The sequence below is a fragment of the Musa acuminata genome, chromosome BXJ3-8 (genome assembly GCF_036884655.1).
Source record: "Musa acuminata AAA Group cultivar baxijiao chromosome BXJ3-8, Cavendish_Baxijiao_AAA, whole genome shotgun sequence".
NCBI lineage: Eukaryota > Viridiplantae > Streptophyta > Magnoliopsida > Zingiberales > Musaceae > Musa > Musa acuminata.
The window spans coordinates 5,966,064-5,987,503 of record NC_088356.1 but is presented as its reverse complement, the minus strand read 5'-3'; the positions used below and the strand labels follow the sequence as shown (position 1 = coordinate 5,987,503).

The following is a 21,440-nucleotide window of genomic DNA, read 5'->3' as shown; positions in this document are numbered from 1 at the left end:
TTTGGGTAGCTAAGTCCCTCTGGACTCATCGTCGCTTCCTCGCCCCTTTCGACCCCCTGCTTCAACACCTCTGTGTTCTCCAAGCAGCTCCCTTTGGTCGATGGAAAGATAGACTACAACTCCTATGCATGGCCTCTGCCATCGCATTATAGGGTTTGCACAGATTATGTTCTCATTAGCTTCCTTAGTAGCAACGTTCGCTTACTCGACCTTGTCCTCTGACTTGCCGAGCTCCCTTAAGTGAATATAAGCTCTGGAGTAGTCCAACTCTCCAGCTGCTTCGATTATACCTCTGTATGATCAAGTCCCTCCCATAGGACTCACTGGTACTTGCATTCGAACTTTTCCCTTGGTGGAACACAGCCCCCATATGCTAATGACCAAGGTTTTCATCCGATGCAAAATTCGATGCACGCACGGAAGACCCGCCTCTGCGGTACCATGGCCTTCACTCCTTGAATCCATAGCCCTTCTTGCCGTCGTGTTGTTCACCGAAGTGGAGCTTCCAGTAGCTCCCGATCATACCTCCATATGATCTAGTCCCTCACGGGACTCAGTGGTACTTGCATTCGAACTTTTCCCTTGGTGGAACACAGCCCCCATATGTTGATGACCAAAGTTTTCATCCGATGCAAAATTCGATGCACGCACGGAAGACCCACCTCTGCGGTACCATGGCCTTCACTCCTTGAATCCATAGCCCTTCTTGTCGTCGTGTTGTTCACCGAAGTGGAGCTTCCAGTAGCTCCCGATTATACCTCCGTATGATCTAATCCCTCACGGGACTATGTCGTGTGTATCGCATTGCCACGAACAGTTCCACCACGATTCGCTGCACCATGTCGCCTCTTGGTGACATCTCTATTGCATTCTGATCCTTGTGGGATGAACTCGAATTGTGAACCCTTCATGTGTGGCCTCTGCCAATACATCGCAGGGTCTCTTCCACCTTCGATTTTGTTCGCTCCTTTGGCAATCGACCTTCATCCACCCACTCTTGGGTCACACCTAGATAAAGCATCGCTCTAGGACAGTCCGTTGCCTAGTAGCTCCCGAAGTCTCCCGACTTCGCTGCAATTAGTGCACCATTGTCTGGATCCTGGGCCTCTGCCCCTGCCAGCACAATCTTCGCTGCGCACCGCTTCCTTCATGGCAACTTGAATGGCAACACTGCGGCATATTCTTCAAGAGTACCCGCCTCTGCGTCCTCTTGCCCCGTGCTAAGGCCTTCTGAACCCAACTTCGCCTCCGCAAATTGAGTCGCCTTAGTTCCTCCATCAAATGCTCCTCCGAGATAAGGTGCATATGCCCAGAAGCTCCCTTCGTCTTTGGCACCATGCAAGATGAGTCCGCTCCGTCAGAATGAATGACCCATGGAACAACATGATCCTGCTCTTGCCTCTGCAAGAGTTCATGTCCTTGACCTCTGTCCAAGGAAAGCACTATGCCTCCGCTCCATGTTCCATCTTTTATGCTGGCTCCCTTCATGCGGCTTGGGTACTTCGCCAAGTTACACCCAAGTTGCTCCGCTCTTCGTTTTTGCATTGAGTTGATTGTGGGCCTCGTGCCCACCATTCCACGGGTCAGCCCTCCCTTGAGTCTAATCTCCATATCGACTCCAAGTGTGCCTTCATTTGTGTTGCTTTAGGTCGCTCCCCCACTTAATCTCGCAATGCATCTACCAATGCATTCTCTCGAGCGAGATCATGCGACGACTCCTCGCCGCTTGCTCAGTCCATTGAGCTTCATGGAGTTGTTGTTTGTTGAGGTACTCCTCCTCAACTTGTGAGGTCCGTCCTACATGATTCTCCCTCTGGAGAGCTGGGACTTATCCCTCCTGGATAACTGTCCCGTTGGAGCAACATCTCTCTTCGTTTCGGAGACCACCATTCCCTTTGACTACTCCGATCTACTAAACAAACTATGCATTGTTCTGCCTCCTACAAACACACTTGCTAGATTGTGACTCCACGTCAATACAGCCCCCGCTGCACCACTCAAAGCCTAGCAACATGCTGAACTCATTACACACTTCAGCCTCCTACGGACGTATCCTTCACATGCCGAAGAGAAAGCTTCAATGCTCCATAGCGCCGAGTTTCGGTCGCCTTGGGATGGCCGCGAACATTCCATCGTCCGCATACAAGCCTATGCACGAGTACCGAATTCTTTGAGTTAGCAATTCCCATCACCTCTGTGAGCTTTGCACGACTCTTTCGGTCGCTAAGCAACTCATTCCACCTTGGATGGTCTCATCCTTTACCAAGCGTCTCGCTTGCCTTGAGCACCATCAAGTATAGTTGTCAACGTTGAACCATAGCTCAAACTCAGCTATCCCAACCTTTGTGCGCTCCGCATTCTTCTAAGCTTGTCTGTTCTCGTGGTGCCTCTTGCACGAAGGGTTGGCCATTCCTCTGAATGTCAATCTCAGATGCCCGCTCCTCCGAGCGACTCCTTTTCCCTACATCTCCATGCCCGTTTTCCCCCAAACGGTCGCGTGTGTGCTAACTGCCCTCAATGCAGCCCCGCTAGGTCCCCCACGTTTGCATACTAAGTGTTTCTATGAGTGCTTGTCCCGCTCTGATACCATCTGTCACGGACTTAGCTGGTTTGCCTAAGTCATGCGGCACCCTTGCGTGTCCGTCCGCAAAGATCAGCCTCCCCGAAGCCTCCCATGATCCCTTAGGACCAACAAAAGAGAGAACGGGATAGAGAAAACGCCTCACTCGGGATCCACAAGCAAACATCTTCGAAAACACTTCATAGACAATGCAAATTACAGACTTTACAAGCTCTGAACAGTTACACAACAAAGGGTAAAATGGTCCATTACAGACCGAAAATCTCTCACACGTGTCCACATGACACAACCTTTATTTACAAACCTAAAGCGGCCACCAACCTAACTAAAATGGGACTATTAAGCCTTCTACCATCCCTCTACATGTTATACAAAGCATGAACATACCAAAAGACACGGACATACATAAGCATTACATCAAACATCCTGTTTAGAAGTTTGTCCATGACACTTCGTCCATCCGCTCTCGGGACACACCTAGACAAAGCATCGCTCTAGGACAGCCAGTCGCCTAGTAGCTCCCAAAGTCCACCGACTTTGCTGAAATCGGTGCACCATTGTCTGGATCCTGGGCCTCTGCCCCTACTAACACAATCTCCATTGCGCACCACTCCCTTCATGACAACTTGAATGGCAGCACTATGGCATATTCTTCAAGAGTACCTGCCTCCGCATACTCTTGCCTCGTGCCAAGGCCTTCTGAACAACTTCGCCTCCGCAAGTTGAGTCGTCTCAGTTCCTCAGTCAAATGCTTCTCTGAGATAAGGTGCATATGCCTCGAAGCTCCCTTCGTCTTTGGCACCATGCAGGATGAGCCTGCTCCATCAGAATGAGGGACCCATGGAACGACATGATCCCGTTCTTGCCTCTGCAAGAGTTCATGTCCTCGACCTCTGTCCAAGGAAAACTCTGTGCCTCTGCTCCATGTTCCATCTTCTATGCTGGTTCCCTTCATGCGGCTTGGGTACTTCACCAAGTTACACTCAAGTTGCTCCGCTCCTCGTTTTTACATTGAGTTGATGGTGACCCTCGCGCCCACCATTCCACGGCCCAGCCCTCCATTGAGTCTGATCTTCATATCGACTCCAAGTGTGCCTTCATTTGTGTTGCTTTGGGTCGCTCCCCCACTTGATCTCGCAATGCATCCACCAATGCATTCTCTCAAGCAAGATCATGCGACGACTCCTCGCTGCTCGCTCGGTCCATTGAGCTTCGTGGAGTTATTGTTTTTGAGGTCCTCCTCAATATGTACGATCCATTGCACATGATTCACCCTCTAGAAAACTGAGACTTATCCCTCCTATATATCTGTCTCGTTGGAGCAATCTCTCTTCATTTTCCTGCCCTTTGAAAGCATCGGAGACCACCATCCCCTTGGACTACTCCGACTTGCTAAACAAACTGTGTATTGTTCTGCCTCCTACAAACGCACTTGCTAGATTGCGACTCCACATCAATACAACCCACGCTGCACCACTCAAGGCCTAGCAACATGCTAAACTCGCTGCATACTTCAGCCTCCTACGGACGTATCTTTCTCATGCCGAAGAGAAAGTTTCAACGCTTCATGATGCCGAGTTTCGGTCACCTTGGGATGGCCACGAACATTCCATCATCCATATACAAGCCCTTGCATGAGTAACGAATTCTTCGAGTTAGCAATTCCCCTCACCTTTGTGAGCTTTGCACAACTCTTTCGGTCGCCAAGCAACCCATTCCACCTTGCATGGTCTCATCTTTTACCAAGCGTCTCGCTTGTCTTGAGCACCATCAAGTATTGTTGTCAACGTCGAGTCGTAGCTCGAACTCAGCCATCCCAACCTTTGTACGCTATGCATTCTTTCAAGCTTGCTTGTTCTCATAGTGCTTATTGCGCGAAGGATTGGCCATTCCTCTGAATGTCAATCTCAGATGCCCGCTCCTCTAAGCAACTTCTTTTCCCTACATCTTCATGCCTGTTTTCCCCAAAACGATATCGCGTGTTGGCTGCCCTCAACGCAGCCCCGCTAGGTCCCCTACGTTTGCATGTCAAGTGTTTCTATGAGTGCTTGCCCCGCTCTGATACCATGTATCACGGACTTAGCTGGTTTTGCCTAAGTCATGCGGCACCCCTGCGTGTTTGTCCGCAAAGGTCAGCCTCCTCGAAACCTCCTATGGTCCCTTAGGACCTACAAAAGAGAAAACGAGTTAGCGAAAGCGCCTCACCCGAGATCCACAAGCAAACATCTCATAAAACACTTCATAACCAATGCAAATTACAAACAGACTTTACAAGCTCTGAACGGTTGCACAATAAAATGTTAAAATGATCCACTATAGACCGAATATCTCTCACAAGTGTCCACATGACACAACATTTATTTACAAGCCTAAAACGGCCACCAAACCCAACTAAAATGGGGTTGTTAAGCCTTCGACCGTCCCTCTACATACTGTGCAAAGCATGAACATACCAAAAGACATAGACATACATAAGCATTACATCAAACATCCTGTTTAGAAGTTTGTCCGTGATAACGTGGAGAGAAGAAACCGAGGGTTACTTCTCATCGTGGAAGAAAGTAAAAAAAAAAAAAAAAAGGCCTCGTTCCATCTGCCTACGTGGGGAGAAGAAACTGCTTCTCCCCGCGACGTCACTGTGACGTTGCCGAGGCTTCTTCTCTCCCCGTGTGGATGAGGAAAAGTCGTCGACGACGCCGAGGCCTCGTCACCTCAAATGAGGAGACGACATCATCTACAGCGTCCGACGAGGGAAGGCGGCGACGAATCGGGATCGTCGAGGGAGAGCGACTCCGGATCTTTAGGTTTTATCTTTTCTTCTCCCTCTTCTTTCTTCTCCCTCTGCTAATACCATTCGGTAGCGGGCGGTGACAGTCGATTTAGGGTGATAATGGAGCGGAAACAGCCCCAATCGACGCTATCGCCTGGTAGCGAGCAGTCCGCATACCGGTCTGCTGACAGACCAGTACATACCGCCCAGTACAGGCGGTATTATTCGAAATTAAAATCCTTGGTCATGATAACAGTAATGATGGCAATGCTAATAGTAGTAATTGTAATATTGTTAATGGTAATGGTAATGGCAATGCAAATAATCTCAATGGTAATAATGATAGTGGTCACAATGGTAACAGTAATTATAATGTTGACAACGGTAATGGTAATGGTAATAGTAATGATAATGGTAGTGATTAGAGTAGAGTTGTCGAAGGCGAAGGTTGTCAAAGAAGGCTTGTTGAACGCTATGGTCGATGAAAATCAAAGGGACAAGAAGTTGTTGTAGGTGAAAATCACAGTGGCAATGGTAGCCGATTGGAGAATCGCATCGAAGAATAGCATTAGAGAATGTTGTAGGAGGCAGAGACAAAGGGAGTCATTGGTGATAATCATAGTGACAACGAGGAGAAGAGCTCTCAAAAGTGAAGGTAGAAACGATCATTCATGAAAATCACAATGGTAATGATAGGAGGTTGACAATAGTCGTCGGAGGGGATGACGATTATTGGGTGGTGGTCCTAGTGGTGACGAAGAAGCTGAGGTTTCAATTAAGTGAGGAGGGCGATCACACTAGGAGGGATAGGAGATCATGCAAGGGGACGATTGTATAATGAGGATGGGAGAGTTATTAATGAATTGCTTCGATCGAACCAATTCATCAACTCTAATTGCAAAGGCTCGACCACTCGACAAAACCAATTCTCTCAATTTGGGCACAATTTGAGACCAATGAACACCTAAACTAGGCTAGGAGAACGTTTAAGCCATGTTGGCCTCCGGCACCTGCCAAGGTGCCTCCTTATAAAATCATATCGCTTAGGTTTATAATGAGGTGCTCGGAGCTCGCCTCACCTTAACAAAGCACCTAAGCAAGCACTCGAATGCTCTTGACATCACTGGGTGCCCAGATCCGTACTTGTCCCTTGCCAGACCAGAAGGATGAGGCAAACCCCAAGGAGAGGAGGAGAAGAAGAAGAAGACACGATGAGAAGGAAAAGAGAACAAGGTTAAGGAGGAGGAGGAGGTGCACTCACGGACCACGTGGACATCGGGAGTGATAGGCAAGTTGGTTGGCAATAGCAGACAACACAATGGCGAGAACAAGAGAGACATCAAGAGAAGGTGGATCACTTTAACCCAAAACTAACAAAAGAAAAGATTAAATGCTCGATCAAGTCCATAAGCTTGGTTCAGGAGCGCGATTGCCCAATGACCAATGAACCAACTATGAACCACCAAAACGGATGGTATGCGTGTTAGTTCATGCCCATACCGATGAATATTGAGCAGTACGTAAAAGTTAGAGAGAAATTTAAAATATTGACTAAATATTATATGGTTAGTTAGTCAATTATGGTTGGTTGGTTTTTTTACGCTAATTGCTAATTGACAATAATTGCTTAAACAATTTTTTAAATAATGTTATTGGTTCTCAGAACTTGTATAATTGTCAATGGGACTATTAATCCATTTTGTCAATGAAGAATAATTGTCAATGAAGAATCTAAACTAATAAGCAAAGGGACTGTTAATCCATTCATGAATGTTGCCAATGAGCACTAGGAAAATGAAGGATATAAAAGTTCCAACCTTTCAGAGTGGTCATATATATGAAACAATTCTTCATTTGAAGATCTAGTACCCCTAACTACATTTATTGCACCGGTAGCCATTATTCCTGCAACACAACCTTTTAAGCATAAATATAAGATGATTACAGTCAGAAAAGAAATTGAAGGACAAATAAGAAAGAAACCGATCTATGCCCAGAATATGAAGAATAATTTGGTATCTCAAGTGGTATTTATTATCAAAGTAATATTACAATTCAATTTGGCTAAAAATGGTAACAATGGCATTGTTGACCATTCATGGTGCATGAGGATCTATTGTTTTAACTGTATTACCAAATCAGTTTACACACAACAATTTCCAAATTGAGAAGCCCCAAATGGATTAAGAAGATAATCCTGAAATTCTCTGCAGCATCTTTATCTGTTTATTAGTGCTAAGCTACTAGCTAAGAAAACCTTAAGAAAGAGAGGGACCTCAAATACCTCTTTTGAGAAGCCATCTACCATGCAAACAGGCCTATTCTGATGAAAGTAAGATATATACTGTAACTCAAAAAGTAACTCTTCATTTTACTTGACATAAAGTAGTCAAATGAAAGTAAGATATGAAGATAACAAAGTTACAGACCCATGACTTCAAGATTTAATATGATAGCTCTTTATACCATAGCTTGTTAAAGAATATGAAGAGAAAGATAAACACTAAAAGTGGAGAATACGAACTCATCCTGTAGCTCATCCTGTTGCATATCATCCATGTTGCGGTCAGTGTAGTCCCCTGTCTTATAATCATGCTCCTTAGCTCAAATGGTTATTCATAATTTCATATATCAACTATATAACTTGACTCCGATTAAGCTAACAGATCTCACTCTATTATAAGTTTAATTTATGCTTACAATTGGCTCAGTCGAATCTGAATAACAATCAAAATGTGAATAAACCCGAGCAAAAGAATCAAATTATAGTGGTAAACAACTGGAAACTATAGAATGATATTGTACATTAAAGAAAAACAATCACACAAGTCAATAAACCAATGTATCAGTGTGATTCCAAACAAGGATTGAAATTTCGTACCGAATCGATGTACCGAGCTTTGCTCGATATGGTACAATACGACGTACCGAGTGGTACGCCAAGGCATACCGAGCGATACGCCTAGAAAAAATATAAAAATTAATTTTAGTATCAAGCGGTACTATATATATATATATAAAAAGATATAAAATATATATCTTTTATATATAAAAAAGATATAAAAATCGATATATAAAGATATAAAGAAGATTACCAAGCAATAGCCTCGTCGTCGTCGCCTCGTCCTTCTTCTCCTCATCGCCTCGTTTGTGACCTTCAACGTCAAGGAGTCGGGGAGAAGAAAGACGACATCAGAAGGTTCTCCGTGCGACAGCAGTGGACAAAGGAGACCGTTCGGAGATGAAGAAGGCCGGGTCTTCGCCACCTTCCTCGCAGTTGCCTCTTCCGTTGCTCTCACCACCACCTCCGCTAATCCCCACGCCTCCAGCTCCTCCTCCAAAGAGGTACGACTCTTCTCGCCGTTACCTCTCAAATCGGGATCATTGAAGGAGGGCGACGCCAGATCGGGATCAAGAAAGGGCGTGGAAGACAAATTCGCACCGAGGTTCGACGAGCTCAGGTTGTTCGAGACACTGGTGACAACACACCAGTGACTCTGCGGTCCTCTTTCTCGACGCTTCTCACTCTTCTTCGAACGCTCTCTTCTTCCTCGCCTCACCTCGCCGCAGCCAGGCTGATACCACCCAGTAGCGGGCGGTCCATGTGTCGGTCAGTTAGCAAACCGATACATACAAATATAAAGTGAGAAAAAAAGTTATATGCATATCCTAAAGAGATTTATAAATGAATCACAGATTACTCAACTGAAATAAATGATGCAGGAAGACATGTATGAAGAACCAAGGAGACCTTATTAGAAAGAAAGGTACTGAATGGCATTTAGTTTGACTAGTGCAGCCCTCATTAGGGTTCAATGGCAGGCTTTGACCGACTCCAAATCATAGGGATCTATTGAATCACGACAGAATTTCCAAGCCAAAATGTTTCAGAAAGATATTGCAGCTCAGGCTAGTTTAGATTATTTATGTTCCTGAACCTTCCTATCCATATTGATTCATTCTGGTGCTTGCAGATCAAGTACAAAATAAATCACTCATATGGCGTATTTTTCTCTGGGGATGAATCTTGACCAATGTTCTAATTCCTTAATCCTTAGCAGCACAGAACAGCACAGTGTGGTACGATGTAGAATGAAATTGTCATGTGGAAGTGCCATAAACTACTTTATGAATAATGTGATCACTGATTATGGATTTAGCAAGCTTTACATATGAAACCATGGTATTTTTCAGAAGACCTACATAAACTAGCTCAAGCATCCAAAAGAAATGTCCATATTTGTATAAATTACATATACCTGAAGAGTCACTTTTCAGGGTAGGAAACCTATGCTAGTATGAATCCAAATACACAAAAAGAGGGTCAAAGATGGGAAAGAGATGTATTTAGATGGCTCTCCAACGTAAAGATATACTCTTTTTATTTTGAAAGGGAAGCAGAAGGAAAAGATAGATTGATTTCTGCAATTGAGTGACCCCACATGACATACCACCTAGAAGCATGTTGCTAGAAATGGCTGGTGCACAACAAGAAAAGAAAGATAAATTGACTCATAAATACACAAAACAGAAACACATTACCTTGGTCTGCAATTAACCACCTACAAGAATTATCAGCAAAAAGTGCTAGCTTTTCATCTGGAGCAACTCCAACAACCCTTAAGCCTTCAGAAAAGTTCAAAATTTCTTGCTCAAGCTGCCGTGAGAGACATAGAAGCAGATTTGAGAAATTAGATACACTCTTTAGTTCTGACAAACATCTTATGTTTAGAAATTTCCAAATGATTTTACAAGAAATTATTCATATAACAAGTGTTAAATTGTAAGCATGGTTTGCATTATTATTGGTTTATTGACCAGTGTTCTATCAATCAAATCCAAACCAAGATACATGAAACACCTTGATTAGTCCCACATTGGAAGTGGATAAGATTAAGATTGACTTATAAGGGTCTGATGAGTGTATTACTATCAACCAGGGTCTGTCGTACTGATCCGTACCGCCCGTACCGGTCCGACAGGTTTTCGGTACGCGGACCGATTGTTACCGGTCCGAGGCACTGTAGCACTGTAGCAGTATACTGTCGCACTGTAGCAGTGCTACAGTACTCGATACACCCAGGTGTACCGCTCGGTATACCGTATCGTACCGGTACCGAGCCCAGGTCGAAATACCGGTACGGTACGGTATTGCGAATTTTGCTATCAACTTTAGCTTAAGCATTATAGCCAATAGTTTGAGCCAAACGAAGTTGATAGGTTAGTTAGCCTATCAGGCTTGGGTCATGACAATACAGACAATGATGTGCTTTCGTCAAAATCTTAAACAATATCTCTAAAATTCTTTTTCCCTCTTTCTCATTTTGATTTTGGTGTAGTACAGTAATTATATAGCAACAAACAAGACCAAGTTCAAACTCTTCTTTATGAGTTCACAGTTGGGTCCTCATTTGACATCCATCCATCTATCCTCTTTGTCTTCTGCAGTGCCATTTTCCTGTATCAGACCATCTTTGCTCACTCTTCTCGTCACATCAGGCCAGTGCCCCCCTCAGACAAGGTAACTTCCCTTTTTTTCTCATTTATTTCTTTCTTCCTGATTTGCATTCGTTGTGGCAGCATGTCATACAATATAAGACACTGAAGGATGGGTAAAAGGAATTCATTGATTCCAAGTATCATAGAGGTGAACCACTGGTCACTGGTGGAAAGGTATCGTGAAGTGTCATGCCAGCACTTATTCATTGACATGCCAAAGCATTTTAATGATATAAACTATACAAATTATTGACTGTTTCACAATATGTGATAGACATGCACCAGCACAAAGTGGAAGTGATTTATAGGGACAATTGTACATCATCATAGTATACTTGGTAAGCACTTGAAAAATGAGGTACTAGACCATTAACTTACCCCAAAACATTGCAAAGACTTAGGTTAATGCAAAGGGCAACTGAAAGGAATATGGATATACAAGCGAATCTAATAGACTGAAAACTAAATTTTGCAACTAATCCATACTACTTATGAAATTGGTACAAACTATCAGCATCAAGCACCAAAAAACTGCTTGTCCAACCTGAAGTTGCCATGAACCACCGTCTCAAGTCAACAGACTCAATCTACAACTCCATTTCTGAATCTCAAATTCAGCACTAAACCCATGAATGATAATGCCATGGGCAAAGATGTCAAAGAACTGATTGTCTAGAAAAACTACTGTTGTTGTCTCATTAGATATAGAGAAATCATAAAATAATAAGGCTTTTTTGCAATCAATAGCTGTGATGCATACACATCAAGCAACTACTAGTTTTTACCTACTAGCTCATGATCATTGGATCAAGAGTTGGTAGTCTTGACTCTTGAGATATCTGTACATTAAGACCCTCCCATCACTTCACCTACACCGATCATGTCAATATAATTCCAGACAAAAGATCACCAGCTCATGATCATTGTCATGAATTGGTAGGATCAAGTTACACTGCTCTGGGATAAAGACCAATTTATCCATGCACACATATGTATATGTGTACCTATATATAAATTCAAGGGTTGTCATTTCATGGTGTCAGCATGGCATGATCATGGTTTTGAATAGTACGGCAGAGAATGGGTGATATTCACCAATCGAATAGCGCTGCTTATCATAAGTGGATTAGGGTGGTTCAAGCCCGGTATGGACCTTCTATCCCCCAGTATGGGCCTTGTATCAGGCACTCAGGCTTACCACCCAGTATAGACCAGGTAAGGGCCTATACCGGGAGGCATGCTTACCCCCCTAATGTGACTACTCAACTAGCTGTTGGTTGTCATTGGGGGATTGTTAGGTGACTATAAAATATAAATAGTCCCCACAATCCCCTTTCTTCTCCTTACACTCTCTCTCTCTCTTTCTCACCCTCATTCTCTTTGATATTTCTCTCAAAACACACCTAATTCTCTCTTAACTCCCTTCCAAACTCAATGAAGATTCTTAGGGAGGTTAATCTGCACATTAAAATGATTCAGTCTCAAGATCTGAACAAAGTTCTTTTTAAATCAATGTAAAAAATCTGAACTTAACTCTAAGCCAATTTCATGCAATTAGGTTAGGGCATGTATACCAAAGTTTAGGGCTTCATGTTCAAAATTAAAGCTAAATCCCTGAGGATCAAGTTGATCCATTCAGATCTAGCTTGAATCTAGGCTTAGATTCAAATATATCTTAGCATTGATCCAATTGGGTTCATACTAGAACTTCACAGATGGAGTGTAGATTCCATGCAGTAGATCTTCATGGATCAAGACTTAATTTTATCGAACTAGCCTAGATATTCATGGATTACAATTCTAGTCTTAATTTTTAGTATGATTATGAATTTGTAGATCTGATTATATGTTGTCAACTCTTTTTGCAAAAATGGCCCCAAAAGTAGCCAACTTTCAGTCCAGGATGGTTGCATCTTTGACACCTGGAGCACCGCCATCGCTGTGATTGCAACTATATCAACTATCAAGAGGGGTGGAGATATAAGTCATATAACCCATCTAAGGAAGCATTTGACCGACAAATTTCCCGGCATACAAATTTGCAAAGATATGCCCCAGGAAAACAGAAGAGCCTTCAGCGCATCACTTGATGCCCGAGAAAAACTGCGACTGCAGGAGGCAAATTGGGAGGAACCTGACAAGCATGCTACGGAGTCACAAGTCTATGCTTCCTTGGAACATTAACACATACACAAGCAAGTGATGAGACATCTATCGATCGACTCACAGCATGAGTCATAATTTGATTGTGTATGCAAAGAAAAGGGGAGGAAAAAACACAAAGTTCGGGTTTTTTTATTTTCAACTGATTTTTCAATTTGAAATTTGGTATGTGTTGACGTATCAACACATGATATGCCAGTATGGTTCAGGCTCGTACCGGTCTGGCCCAGGACTGATACAAGTTCGTTACCAAGATTAAATTCCTGGGGCACGTCAGTCATTTTGTATATTCATAAGATGTGTATAACATATGTACACACAAATGGATACATATTTTTGTGTGCATCTTTATGTGTGTAGATATATATTTATATGCATGTTGGGAGTACTAAGATGTGTGGCAGAAAGAAAGAGAAGCAACGAAGAACATGGAGAAGAGAAGAAGAAAAAAAGAGATACAACATATTTCACATCAACAATATCAAGAGCATTTTGAATGACTAATAAGTCAATAAATACCAAACACAAACAAACCGCAACTAGAAATCGACTAAAATCGAATTTAAAGCCAACCCAAAGTCTAATCTCCTCAAAACTACTTATTTGATAAGTGAAATTAATAAATTGCCAACTAAACAATCTAGTATTAAAGATCCAAAACATTTCGAAACTATTTTGGTCAAACATATACCAAACATCATGAATCCACCTTAACAATATTTTGTCATTCCAAATCCACCATGACAGCACCAAAAAGTCCCACGAGAGACTCGATGAATTCAAAACATCTTGAACCATTCTCTTAGATCTCTAATGTGGCATAAATTTATCCTGAAACAATCCTCATATGAAATTTTCCAAAGATCCCTTAAAACTCACAATGTTAACAAATGTCAGTACAGAATTCACAATGGCATTTTTCAGTAGCCCAGGCCCCAGGGGGCTATATCAGAATATGTATTTGTTTCTTTAACATATGTGCACATTTTGCAGATATAAAATACTGTCTATTGACAAGGACAATTTGGATAGATTTCAAATTAGATAATTGTTGCTACATGTTTCAAAAAGATGATGTATTTGTAGTACATTGATAACATCTACCATCCTATAAGTAACTTTATAAGCATCACTTAGTTAACAAACTAACAAAGAGTAACTCAACTGCTTAAACCATCAGAAATCCATAAAAGAACTTTCTAATTGAAAGGAAAATTTTGGCTAAGTGAATAGAAATTGAAACATTTCTTGAGTGATAATACAGTAGTAGATGAGACTAAATTTACACCTGTTTGTAAGTTAACTCTGTAGGTGGCTCGTGATAAGGATCCACAAGAGCAACACGATCACCATATTTTTCTGCTGATGACTTCCAAATATCTGGAATTGCACTCCACTTGTGCAAGGATGGATCATTAGAACTAGAAAGAAAAGAACCTTCTAGATAGGGGCAACACTTCCTTCTTACTAAGCCCTCCAGCTGTTCAGACATGCAAAATAATTGGTCAAATCAAAAATATGTTTCATCTCAAAATTTCAGACATTAACAACTTACAACTCCATGTTGCAGAACCATGTGCAAACTGTCTGCTGGTTTTCATATATATTCTTAGAATCTCAAGTAACACAAGGAAATATTAATGCTCATAACTTGCAATTTAGGAAAAAATATAAGCAAAGATTTGAAAGTTCCACATTTTCTCTTAGAGTGGTTTAACCTAATAAAGTAACAGAAAAGCCCAAAAACTGAGATCTTGATTAGGAAAATGATCTTCAAGAGCTTAATTTACTTTTTGAAAACACTTGCAACAGATAGTCACATTTATTGTTTTATTTGATAATATTTGGTTAGAGTTACAGTCATGTAGATAAAACAAACAATATCTAGACAGAAATATATGAATTTATATTTTATGTCAAATTTACAGTTCTCTGAACATTTGCCTTCTATCATATCTGTTGCTTTTCTTAATATGAAGCTTGAGAGCAACAAAATAGGGCAAAAAGTAAAGAATGATATGCAAGATATTGCATATAATCACTGAACTCCTAGAATTCATATTATATGGTCATACAACTTTTCTTCGAGAAGAAATTTTCACAGATCCCTTCTTCATAACTTCTTTTTGCATGTCCATGCCACCAGTGTTCCAATGCCTCATGAGCCAATTATCATGATAGGATCATCATTCCGCTATCAAGGGTCTTCTTTTTTCAAGGAAAAATGTTTCCACAAGGAGACACATCGAGAGAAAAGAAGGAAAAAACAATCAGTGGGAAGATAGAGAAGTAAAGAAGAGGTAGGAAAAGAGGAGAGAGATAGATGGGAACTCAAGAGATATTATTCATAGCTTCTGATTCTTTAAAAGCCTTTAGAGCTTGCAATAGCTTCTATTTATAGTATCTATCTCTTTTCTATCATAAATAGAAGATTCCCATGTTAAACTTTCCGAGTACAAGTCCAACCATAAAAATAACTAGTTCTAACTTATAGTACACTAGTAATAGAGTTTTTTTGACAGTGATCTAACTCTAAATATGACTGACTAGGTCCCTCTGAATAGGGTAGTTTGGACTCAGTCTGGTCTTGACTAAAATCTTAACTTAGGAATGTTTTCTTTTGTTTGAGAAAGTGATCTCGAATCACCCAAATCAAATAAAAAGTTCAAGTCATCCTACAAGTAACTTTGTGAGGCTCAGACCAACTTCTTGACCACAGTGGTCCCTCCTATTCTTTTATTTTAATGGAAAATTTGCTTCTTTAATTTAATTCATAATTTGGAACATTGTATATCTATTATTTAAAATGAAACATGGAAATTCTTTGTTCAAAGTGAAAAACATCTTATATATCCTTTAAGAAGAAGAAAATAGCATATATATGATCAATTTTTCCTTTGAACATATTGTCAATATCTAATCTCTAGTTCTCTACTACCAATACTTTGATTTGCATGTCCATCAATAGATAGTTTCCATATAACAGAAAACTAGATCCTAGGATGCTGATGATAACAAAATAACCATAGGCATGGGACAATTGTGTTTGAACATCCCTTTTCCCCCTTTTGTTAACTTTCATTTTTTTTCTCTCAAGGTAGATTCTCAAAGTTGTATATCAGTGTTTGTTTAACATGAACTACATGTTGAAATTTGATACGAACTTGTTAGTTGTTATCAGACTTGAACCTTAGGATCCAATATTAGTAAGAATTGTCATTTCAAGCAGCATATGTTGACATCCGTCAAAAAGGATCATGCTAGCAAGGCATCAGCATTTGCCAAGCCGATTTGTGCCGATGTATGGCTAGAGTACCTTTTGGGGCACATGGCTACCGTCACAGTACAAAGTAGTACCAAGCCATAAGTCTATCAATATACCCTCATGGCTAATGGGAGATTAATAATCAATTAAGTTTAGCATCAACTGACAAGACCCATTAACATATTGGCAGGACAGGAAAATAGTAAGCCAATTTGCTAATCCAGCCGAATGAACATGTGGTTTATGCAACCATGACGACTACCTACATTTCCACCAAGCCAAAATGCATGAGGTTAACCAAAACCTGGCTACTATATAACGGACCTCTGATATGGGATCAAAAATCAGATCAGTTTCTCACCACTACAAGAAATCCCATTGGCATATTCCACCTCCATTTTACTTGGCAACTCGAAATGCATGTTTCAACATCTGAGATTTAATGTCTACGTTCTGATCATTGGATTTATTTTTCTTAGGAAATAAGTGACAATAACTTTCTCAGTGGATGATTATGCAGCAAATGCTAACTTAAACCAGACAATGTCCTGTTTATTACTTAGCGACGGTCAGAAAGAAAGATAACTAAAAGCTAAAACAGCTCAGCATGTCAAAAGATTCATTAAATTTTCAGAACCTCAAAGAAAACTCATCTTTTCATGGCAAGTAATTCACCTCCAGATGGCAGGCAACCCTATGACTCCGAAAGCGACAACCCCGCAGACTCCTGCGTCTTCTCGGGAAGAGTCCCTTATCCTTGACCTCCTGGCGGAAGCAGTAGAGTTCGGAAGACCACCTACGATCCAGACCGCAAAGGGCGACAGTGGAGCGGAGAGAGACCGCCATCGACCTCACCCCGAGCTGGAAATCCTTCAAGAAGATGGCACGGAGGAAGCGAAAAGATTCGGGTGCGGTGTTGAGAGGAAAACGGAGATCAGATCGGTGAAGGCAATTTCGAAGGAAAACGGAGAAACCGACGTTCTCGATGCATAGAATAAAACGAAGCTGTGAGTTTTCACTAACAGCAAATGGGGCAGACGGTCGGACCAATGTATCTGCCAAGCCAAAGAAGAGGGTCCGAAATTTAAAAGGCGTTTGGTTAATTTAATTAGTAAAAACTTTTAAATCTCGTCTTCGTCATTTATTTTTATCAAAAAAGCTTATTATATATTTTTTATATTAAATTTTATATTTTTATAAAACTTAAATATATCAATTTTTAATATTTATTTGACTATGGGCGTGATGGTATTGAAACTCTGCGTACCATTAATATCCTTCAAAAATATTTATGAATTTTTTAAGTTGAATGATATATATATATATATATATATATATATATATATATATATATATATATATATATATAATACTACGCTAAATGATAAATATACTATTTCAAAATATAGACGCATAAATTCTAATATAAAAATATGTCTGAAAACCGTTGACGTCCATGGCGTGTTACTTTAAGTCGGGTTCCCAACTACCCGTGATATTAGTCAAAATAATTAATGTGTGATGGATATAATTTCATGATTAAAAGAGAAATAAATACCTTCTTCCTTTTTTTTCAACTAACTTTTTTTTTCTCATTTACTGATTAAAAGGTAGTATGCTGATATAAAGAAAATTTAATTATAATAAGATTTCATAAGAGATGATATTGGTGAGAGAAACTATTATAATTATTTATTATAGACTCTATATTCTCATTTATAAAAGAATAAAACCTTCTAGAGACATAATTATTTATTATAGACTCTATATTCTCATTTATAAAAGAATAAAACCTTCTAGAGACTCGTGTAAATATGTAGTTACGTGAATACACGAATTCGTAGATACGAGGATAGATAAATATATGACATTATTGAGAAATTATAGATCTTATATTATTTTTTTATTTATCCCTAATTCATCACTTATAGCAATATTATAAAGGATAAGAAAAAGAATAGAAGACGTTCACAATGCATACATATCATCGTGCGTTCTTTCATGATATCCGAGTTATCCTTTCGATTATTACCTTTAAAAGGTATATATATTTGATCTCAAATCTATAATATTTGATTTTAATCTCGACATTAATTTTTTTTACATAAGAATTTTATTTCTTAAATTATTATGAATCACTTCATCCTTCTTCGAGAGCAAACTTTCATATAATTGTAATTGTCTCGCGGAGGGGACTCAGTTAGGTTCTTCAAACGAAGAGGAATGTTGATAATTAAAGGAGTTAACACCAAACAAGCACTACAAATCCCCTGTTCCTAACAACTCAGGCTTAGGAACGTAAATAGAAATTACCTTTCAGAGTTATCATATTAATAATACAGATATTTGGTTAGTGTATTATTGCATAATTGATGGATCTTAGAGAAAGTAAGAAAAGAAAAATGAGATGGAATTTAGTTTGAAATGAAATGGTTGAAAGAATAAAATATGACCCTCAAAATGCATATTGCACTGCAAATTGCATGTTAGTTGACTTGTTGATAGTGTTCCTTCTCCTTACTTTGTCAAACTTGGGTATTTGCAAGATCCATAACCTGCAAAAATCACCACCAAGTCATTCTAACCAGCCAATATATATCAAGTTAGCAAAATAATGAGTGTCAAATAGAAAATTCACTCTAAGCATCAGGGTTGGACTTTTGGTGAACAGGTTATGGGCAACAGAAGGTGTAGGCATTCCAGTGCAAGACGTGGGCTTACTCGGGTCGGCCTTGGTCTGCACGGCGAGCCCGTCGAAGAAGCACGTCCCGCCCGCCTGCCGAAACTGTTGCCAGTACGAGTTGAACGCGTAGCTCGCGTGCGTCACCAGCGTGTTGGGCTCGTAGCACGGGCCGCCCGGCCGGATGGCGTCGCACGTGCCGGTTCCCTGCCCGCACGCGTACGCCAGCGCCGCCGTCGTGTTCGCCGCCGCCTTTCCCTCGGCGTCTAACACGCACCAGATCTTCCCCATGTACGGCACGTCGTTCTCCGGCGGCGGAAGCGGTGGGTACGACTCCAACGGCCGCCGCCCGCTGAGGTCCACCTCGTACACCTGCTTCCCGTCGGGGTACAGCAGGCCCCAGTGACGCTCCGTCCCTGGCCCCGGCTTCCGGTCCTCGTTGTACAGCGAGAAGACGAACACCGGCATCGCTGCTCCCGGCCGCGCCGGCGTCCCCGCCGCCGGCCGCACCGCCATCCGCCGGGCGAGGTTCCGGTTGTAGGTGGCCGCATTGTGGACGTTGGCCCCGAACTGGTCCAGGTCTCCGGCGTTCGGCCAACCCGTCTCCGCCACGGCGATCGGGACGCCTCCGAACCCTAGCCGGCGCATCGCCGCCACCACCGCGTCGAACATCTGGTCCAACAGATTGGTGTAGGTCAGGTTGCTCCCCGGATCGATGTAGCTCAAGGACGAGTTGGCGGCGAAGAGGGCGTAGTCGAGGCGGATGGAGGACGGGTTCGAGGCCCAGGCGAGGTACGGGTATGCGTCGACGAAGTAGTAGGAGCGAGTCCTGCTGAGGAAGTCGAGGAGGGGGCGCATCACAGGCCCGGCGATGTCGGCGCGGAAGGCGCCAGCAGAGGGCGGGAAGGAGGTCGCGAGGGCGTCCATGGCGAGGGTCGTGCCGACCTTCACGTCGCAGACGGAGCGGGCGCGGAGGGCGCGGTGGATGTTGGCCATGGCGGGGACGAGGAAGGGCCAGGTGGAGTTGGCGAGAGAGGCGTCGGAAAGGATCTCGTTACCAACGAGGAGGTATCGGACGCGGACGGCAGGGTAGAAGGGCGCGAGGTTGTCGGCCACCCAAGCGTCGGCGAGCGAAGCGTTAGCGCCCAGGAAGGGGACGATCTCGTTGGGCACCATGATTGAGACGCGAACGCCAGTGCCGGCAAGGGCGCGGAGGATGGCCGGGTTCGCGTCGTAGATCTTCACGGCGCCGGCGCCGAGAGACTGGAGGAGGGCAACGGAACGGGCGGCGGAGGGGAGGTCGTCACCCAGGGTGCCATAGTTAACGCCCAGCCTCGTAAAGCTCCCACCTTTGACTGCCATAGACGCGAACAGAGCGTCACAAAGCCCTGAAAACAGATACAAAGTGCAGTAGAACAGAACATTTTGACATGGGAATTAAGAGGTGCTAACCCGGGGGAGAGGAGAAGCAGAGCAAGAGGCGAAGGAGAAGGAGGATCATTAGCACGGTGAGGTGAAGAAACGACAGTTTCTCCTCCGTGGAAGAGAACAATTGCACCGCTCGAGCTACAGTGTGTGAGAGAGAGAGAGAGAGAGAGAAGCGTGAAACCTGTAGTTCAAGCTTTGTACATAGTGGCAGGGGTGGTGTGAACACATAATATATAGCTTTCTTCCCCAACTCTCCAAAAGATGGGACACGCTCTTGGGACTGCCACAGACATCCTCACACGCAAAAGAATGCGCCATCGTCTCTCCCTCTCAGTTTGACTTAGCTTCAGTTGAATGGGTACCATGCGACTTGATCTTTGGGCAACAAGAGATGAGGTTTCTCACATATTCTATTTTCTTTAATTATTCCATTAATAATTAATCTAACATTAATAATAAATCATAAGTTGCCCAACCATAAACCTAAAATCCACCAACAGCTTAACGTAAGTGATATTATTACATTGTGAATCCTGCATTGGTTGCCCAAAGTGGTTGACCTCTGTGTGAACATTTAACAAACAGCTTATGGGCAATAATAGTGTCAGATAATTCTTTAGGAAGGAGGCATTCAGGGTAGAAGCATCGTTTCATCCGATCGTCATGTTGATGAGAAACTATGGTTGGACCATCACCATGCCTGAAAGCAATCAATTCCATCTTGGTCTTCGTTTTTGTTGGACTTGACGTCGCAAGAAAAGAATTGATCTGAGGGTTCGGTGTGATATAAGATACTAAGAGTCTGTGTCAGCCAGAATGTTCAAAGCCAGGCATAACATCTGCTAGCAATGTCAACTTCCTGTTGTGCGATCAGCAAATGGATAAGGAGTGCTCAGCATGATGATGCAGACTACTTGCAGATTTCCAAGTGCTACAGTTTCTTCTTGCTTAAATCTCATGTTCAAAGACCCGAAGCAACGACGTCTCACCTCTCCTTCCATTGGCAATAATGGCGGTCGCGTTGCTGCTCAATAGCTTAATCTCGTTGTCCAAC

The 21,440-nt window shown here is 42.3% G+C and overlaps 2 protein-coding genes across 5 annotated transcripts in view; both read right to left on the bottom strand.

Moving 5' to 3' along the window:
- The window catches only part of LOC103994281 (probable acyl-activating enzyme 16, chloroplastic), a 44,249-nt gene extending 26,915 nt beyond the window's left edge, over positions 1–17,334 (bottom strand). Inside the window, exons 1-4 of one of the 3 annotated variants that reach the window (XM_065164705.1) lie at positions 16,954–17,334; positions 14,302–14,493; positions 9,894–10,008; positions 7,169–7,268 (exon numbers count right to left, since the gene is read on the bottom strand). In XM_065164705.1, coding sequence (XP_065020777.1) covers positions 7,169–7,268; positions 9,894–10,008; positions 14,302–14,493; positions 16,954–17,124 — 578 coding nt within the window. In that variant the 5' untranslated portion in view covers positions 17,125–17,334. The remainder of the gene's footprint in view (positions 1–7,168; positions 7,269–9,893; positions 10,009–14,301; positions 14,494–16,953) is intronic. The other 2 variants (XM_065164703.1, XM_065164704.1) reach the window with 2 other exon arrangements.
- Positions 17,335–18,534: 1,200 nt separating this feature from the next.
- Positions 18,535–20,736, bottom strand: LOC103993484 (probable glucan endo-1,3-beta-glucosidase A6). 2 transcript variants are annotated; one of them, XM_009413571.3, is made up of 3 exons: positions 20,411–20,736; positions 19,000–20,313; positions 18,535–18,833 (listed from the first exon to the last, which is right to left on the bottom strand). In XM_009413571.3, exons 1-3 carry the CDS (start codon positions 20,457–20,459, stop codon positions 18,796–18,798), a joined length of 1,401 nt encoding a protein of 466 aa, XP_009411846.2. In that variant the 5' UTR covers positions 20,460–20,736; the 3' UTR covers positions 18,535–18,795. The 2 variants fall into 2 exon arrangements, with proteins under 2 accessions (XP_009411846.2, XP_009411847.2); XM_009413572.3 differs by having other exon boundaries at positions 18,536–18,833; positions 19,000–20,736.
- Between the last annotated feature and the right edge of the window lie 704 nt (positions 20,737–21,440).